The following is a 5,289-nucleotide window of genomic DNA, read 5'->3' on the forward strand; positions in this document are numbered from 1 at the left end:
CATGTGAGCAGCTGCAGCTGTGTGCTTTTATTTTTTTCTGTCAGGCTGTCACAGAGTGCTCCTCCACCTCTGTCCGAGGCTGGTGAGGCGGACGGAGCTCAGCTGAGGCTGCTGGAGCTCCAGGTCCTGATCAGCGGAGCCAACATGAGTCAGTCCCAGACTGAGCTGACTTGATCAAGTCTCTCTCTGCCTCTGGTGAGGACGGGGGTCAAAAATCCTCCACTTCAGACTGTTTAGAGATGTAACTATCTGCGATACTGTGGTCACTCTCAATGTAGCATCAGTTATGCTAATGCTAGCTGCCTGTCGCGTTCTCTCGTCCTGGCCACACCTCCGCTCTCTAACCCCCCTCCCCTACCCACTTTGATGCATTTTTCAAATTTCGCCTTGGGGCGGAGTTATCTTTTCACATTGGGGTAAGTTACACTTTAAGCTCACCTCCTACACTACGCTGCTCCTGACTCTGCTGACTGCTCTACCTGCTGCTTTTACTGACCCGCCTCTGCTCCGCTCTGATTGGATAAAAGTGCGCTGGGGTTTGTTTCATTTGTTGAAAGTAGTGACATGACTGGGCGGCTTTAACAACACCGCAACAGAACAAGAGTCCCCCTCCCCCCCCACAAATGATGGAAATCCGTCCTGCCCACATTCAAAGTGACGGAGAACTTTAAGCCCTGCATTTTGTAGGTAAAGAATAAACTCACCACATCTAAAGGTGCATGGTCAATATCTTCTAAGAGGATCCACTGTCCTCTGGTCACAGCTTGTGTAAGTGTTCCTGGCTGCCACACAAACTTCCCTGGTATATCAGTGCAGCGGTACATCCCTAACAGCATCTGTAAWAAAAAAAACATGCTAATGTTAACACTAATTATGTCAACAGACAAATATGCACAAACACATGCAAAAACATGAACAACCTCATTTTTACTTTTAGAGCGGGCAATGGATAGATCAAACTGAAAGAATTAGGTTAAATCTAACAGCCTATTTGACATGGATGGGTTTTTCTCACCTTGCTGTCAGTTTGATCTCCAAGCTGGACTTTGAGAAACTGCGTAGCTTTTGTGTGCCCTGTAACTGCAGCCATATACTCTACCAGGGCAGTTTTACCACATCCAATTGGACCCTCTAGAAGCACAGGACTCTGAGAGGCCACAGCCAAAGCCAGGCTCCTCAGATTATGGCATGTTGAGTCCACCAGAACCAGATCAGATAGGTCCACCTAGAAATTTAAATCAATTATGAACAAAGAAATAAAAGAGGGCAGGATTTTATGTGACTGAGAATAAATACCTGCTCAGGCTCTTCGGGCACAGCTCTGGGAAGCACAACACCACAGACTGCTACAACATTTGGGGACAGGTCCTCAGGAAACACTTGACCTCTCGTAGGTTTATGACTCCTGTCCTGGCGCAACATCTCTTCCCTCTGATTGACTAACACCAGGGCTTTTTCTGCCTCCATCTCTTCATTTTCCTTCAAAAACCTAAACAACCAGAAAAACACACATCATGATTTAAAAGAGCAGAAATTTTGATTTTAAGAATTTCTTTTTCACAGCAGGAAAATGGACTCGCCTTTAGAGGAAAAAAACTGATGTAAATAATTAACTTGTTTCTTCAAAATATCATATGAAAATAGAAATATTATCATACTGTATGATAATAGATTTTTTTTTCTGCTCTCGGGGGATTAAGACGATTTTCCCTCTCTCCTGCCCTCCCTCATCTTTCCTTGCTTTGCTGCTCGGAGCCTCCTCTACTAGTGTTGTAGTCAAGACCACCTAACCCGAGACCAAGTCAAGATCAAGACCACAGTGTCTCGAGACTGAGACAAGACCAAGACTTTTAGGGTTTGGACCAAGTCGAGACCAAGACCAAGGGATGGCGAGACCGAGACAAGACCAAGACCAGATTAAAAAAAGTCCCTTAAATGATGGATTATTCTGTACACATGTACAGTGGGGAAAATAGTATTTTGTCTCATAGTTGAGGAGGTCTAATGATGTCAATCACAGGCCTCTCATCTTTTTAAGTGGGAGAACTTGAACAATAGGTGCTGACTAAATACTTTTTTCCCCACTTTAGCTAACAACATATAGAGCTAATATTGACAAAATCTTTGTGTGAGGGCAGAGGAAAGAATTTTTCTATAGAGGCGGAATGTTAACGTTAGTGACTGTAAAAGTTTAAAGTTGTACCCACTGTCTCTGAAAGTAAAGCACTAACAGATTTGCAAGTTGCTGTACGCTTTCTCCTGGTTGTTGTTGTTAATATTATTTATGAATAATGTAGCCAATTTTTTTACTTAAGATTTTGAAGACATCTTTTGCCATTCCCAGAGAGTCATGGTTCACTTTCTGGGAGTGCTGTGTGCGAGTGATGGGTGGTGCGGATGGGTGACAGCCGGTAACAAAAATACATAAATAGCAATGAGTCAGGTTTGAATTTGAATCAGTAGCTACATTRAAAAAAAAATGAAAGCAAGATTGTTAACAAATTAATTGGACAATAATCTGGCTATTTAATGATATTTCTGCAGTTGTGGTCTTGAAATAAAATTCCGAGTCCTCAATGTCCAAGACCGAGACAAGACCGAGTACAAATGCTGTCGAGTCTGAGACAAGATCAAGACCATCAAAAAGTGGTCTTGAGACTGGTCTTAAGACCAAGATCAGTTTCAAGTACTACAACACTATCCTCTACGTTTTCATCCAAAACTGAAAATTATGGATATTTTTATGGATTTGGTTAGCTGGTCTCTTAATACATTTTTGGAAACAATTTTTTTCCATGGGAGGACATGTCAAAGGTGGGACCTCTGTTCAACTACCTGTAGGGCTGTGCTGTGTATGTGATAGACGGTAGAAACGGTATGAAGTTGGCTTACGGTAGAAATTGACCCTCTACCGTCCTGTCGTCAGTTACGTCATCGCACCAGTGTCAACAGGGCTGCGAGTGCAGAGACAACTGAGCAGGAGTTCCAAACATAATGAAGAAATTATAGCATTTTAAAACACGTATAGAGAGAGTAAATCCTCAAAATTTCCCCCCTCCRGCTGTAGAGAAGTTACATCGGGATCACCCCCGCCCCCACCCGACTCTCCTGCTGCACGTCATGCAGAGCGAAGCTTTAACAACCGTAGTTTTTCACATGCAAGTTGTTGGAGAAAAATTTGTTTTTTATGTATTGTTAACTACAGAGATTATTAAAAAAAGACGTGGACGTTCGTTCAGTCATAAATCCATCTTGCTAATGTAAAGTCGGCTTCTGCTCTGGTGACGAAGATAATGAAGATGAGAGCGCAGCAGAGCAGCAGCTGATAAGTTCAACAGGCAGAAGCTCATTGTTTGGCAGGSAGATATTAAAGCAAAAATGCTGGGTTAGATTAAGACTAGTTTTCTGCAAAAACATTAATGCTATAAAAATTACATTATCTTTACTTTTTTTGATAGTTTTCTACTGCGATATATACCGTTACCATGAAGGGATTAAATTCATACCGTGATATGAATTTGAGGTCATACCACCCAGCCCAACTACCTGGATTTATATTTGGATTCTGATCACTGGATTCTACAGAGTGGCTTGGTGGTCTCCTGGTGTTCGACAAAACAGCGTCGGTGGCTGTTCATTTCTTGGCTGCCTGACCATTATGAAGGATTGCCGTTCTATCAGCACTCAGACTTTTGCCTTGTGCGAGCTGGACTCAGTTTGCAAGCAGTTCTGCTGAAGGTCGCGGGCCGGCTGTGGTTCCTGGACTTTGCTGTTGGTGAGATGGGATTGATCTTGGAGAGGCTCGACAGGTTTGTCCACATTATTTGTCTGACTGGATTCTCCACCTTGAGATGTACCAGTGGAAATTAAGGCAGATGGAAAATTGTTGTCTGTCTGACCAAAAACATTTCTTCTGTTCCCAAACAACTGATTACAGATTTGTGTGGTGCCCCCCCCCATCCCATGTGAAAGCGATGGATCTAATTTCTCCTGGTGTTTACGTCGACTTCAGGCTCCTCCCCCCACCTCTCCCACTCTCACTCCGTCTAATCTGATCTCCTGAAGGTCAATCTGGAGCTGCACAGAACGAACAATTCAACACCAGTATTCTGAACTTTGGCTGAACTATGGGTTTTTTTGTTTMTTTTTTTTTTTGGAGGCTGGGTTCTCTGGGTACTCCTCTGGCTAATAAATGTGCTCTTGCTTGTAGAAGTTTTTCTACAAACACCACAGTATATCATATTTCATTGATATAATATGATGTTTTGTTTTTTCCTCCTCTATCCTTCTGTGGTTTTTTTGTTTTTCTTTTTAAAGGTAGAGTGACCCCTGCTGGTTGCTGCATGACCTGATCACCTGTTCCCCCATGTTTGTCATGTGTGTCTTCTTGAATGGCTGTTCTTAAATGTAATTTCATTGTGCTCTGTACAATGACAATAAAGGCATCATCATCATCATCATCAAATAAAGTATAAATAACTCTAAACACTTACTTTGTTTTTAGGAGCAGGATTTCATCATTTGTCAGCACTTTCTTCAGGAAGATGCTTTTCTGATTATCAGTCATGTGAGAGACAAGTGCTAAACAATGAGCAGTGTACCTGTTGGACACAGAAGGAAAGACTGTGAGCAAGGAAGTTGGAAATTATTTTCAATCAGTAACATAACATGAGACAGCTAAAGTGGACACTGGTCACATAACCTTGTGGTACACAGTAGAAATGGTGGGCACAAGCTGAGGGGGTTGGGCAATATGCGCAAAACAATAAATCACAATTAATTGTGGTATTTAGCCGATAATGATTAATTTGACAATTAATCCCTTGAAGTCCCTGGATGCCCTTATGTCTAGTCACATGACCAAGTTAGTGGGYAAGATTTGCACTTCATAAAAATCTGTTCCAAATTGTGTCAAAATTACAGACTTCAGGCTACACTTCAAATTTTAAATTGTGTTGATAGATTAATAGATTACAGAACTTTTTATTAAAGTGCATCTTACCCCAATGTGAAAAGATAACTCCGCCCCAAGGTGAAATTTGAAAAATGCATCAAAGTGGGTAGGGGAGGGGGTGTGGGTAGGGGAGGGGGAGGAGGTTAGAGAGCGGAGGTGTGGCCAGGACGAGAGAACGCGACAGGCAGCTAGCATTAGCATAATTGATGCTACATGGAGAGTGACCACAGTATCGCACATAGTTACATCTCTGAACGTCTGAGGTGGAGGATTTTCACCCCACACCAGCCTCGGACAGAGGAGGAGGAGTAGCGCTCTGACAGCCAGGGTTGGAA

At 42.6% G+C, this 5,289-nt stretch overlaps 2 protein-coding genes across 2 annotated transcripts in view; one reads left to right on the forward strand and one right to left on the reverse strand.

Annotated features, from left to right (window-relative positions):
- The window catches only part of LOC106527935 (midasin), a gene marked incomplete at its 3' end in the record, with an annotated part of 120,394 nt that overhangs the window by 103,855 nt on the left and 11,250 nt on the right, over positions 1-5,289 (reverse strand). Inside the window, 4 exon segments of the mRNA XM_014022960.1 lie at positions 705-836; positions 1,016-1,225; positions 1,297-1,489; positions 4,494-4,601. Of these exon segments, the coding sequence (XP_013878414.1) occupies positions 705-836; positions 1,016-1,225; positions 1,297-1,489; positions 4,494-4,601 (643 nt within the window).
- Positions 1-5,289, forward strand: part of gja10b (gap junction protein alpha 10 b) — a 75,639-nt gene that overhangs the window by 26,902 nt on the left and 43,448 nt on the right. The window lies entirely within an intron of this gene.

Source organism: Austrofundulus limnaeus, unplaced genomic scaffold (genome assembly GCF_001266775.1).
Source record: "Austrofundulus limnaeus strain Quisiro unplaced genomic scaffold, Austrofundulus_limnaeus-1.0 Scaffold351, whole genome shotgun sequence".
NCBI classification, from domain to species: domain Eukaryota; kingdom Metazoa; phylum Chordata; class Actinopteri; order Cyprinodontiformes; family Rivulidae; genus Austrofundulus; species Austrofundulus limnaeus.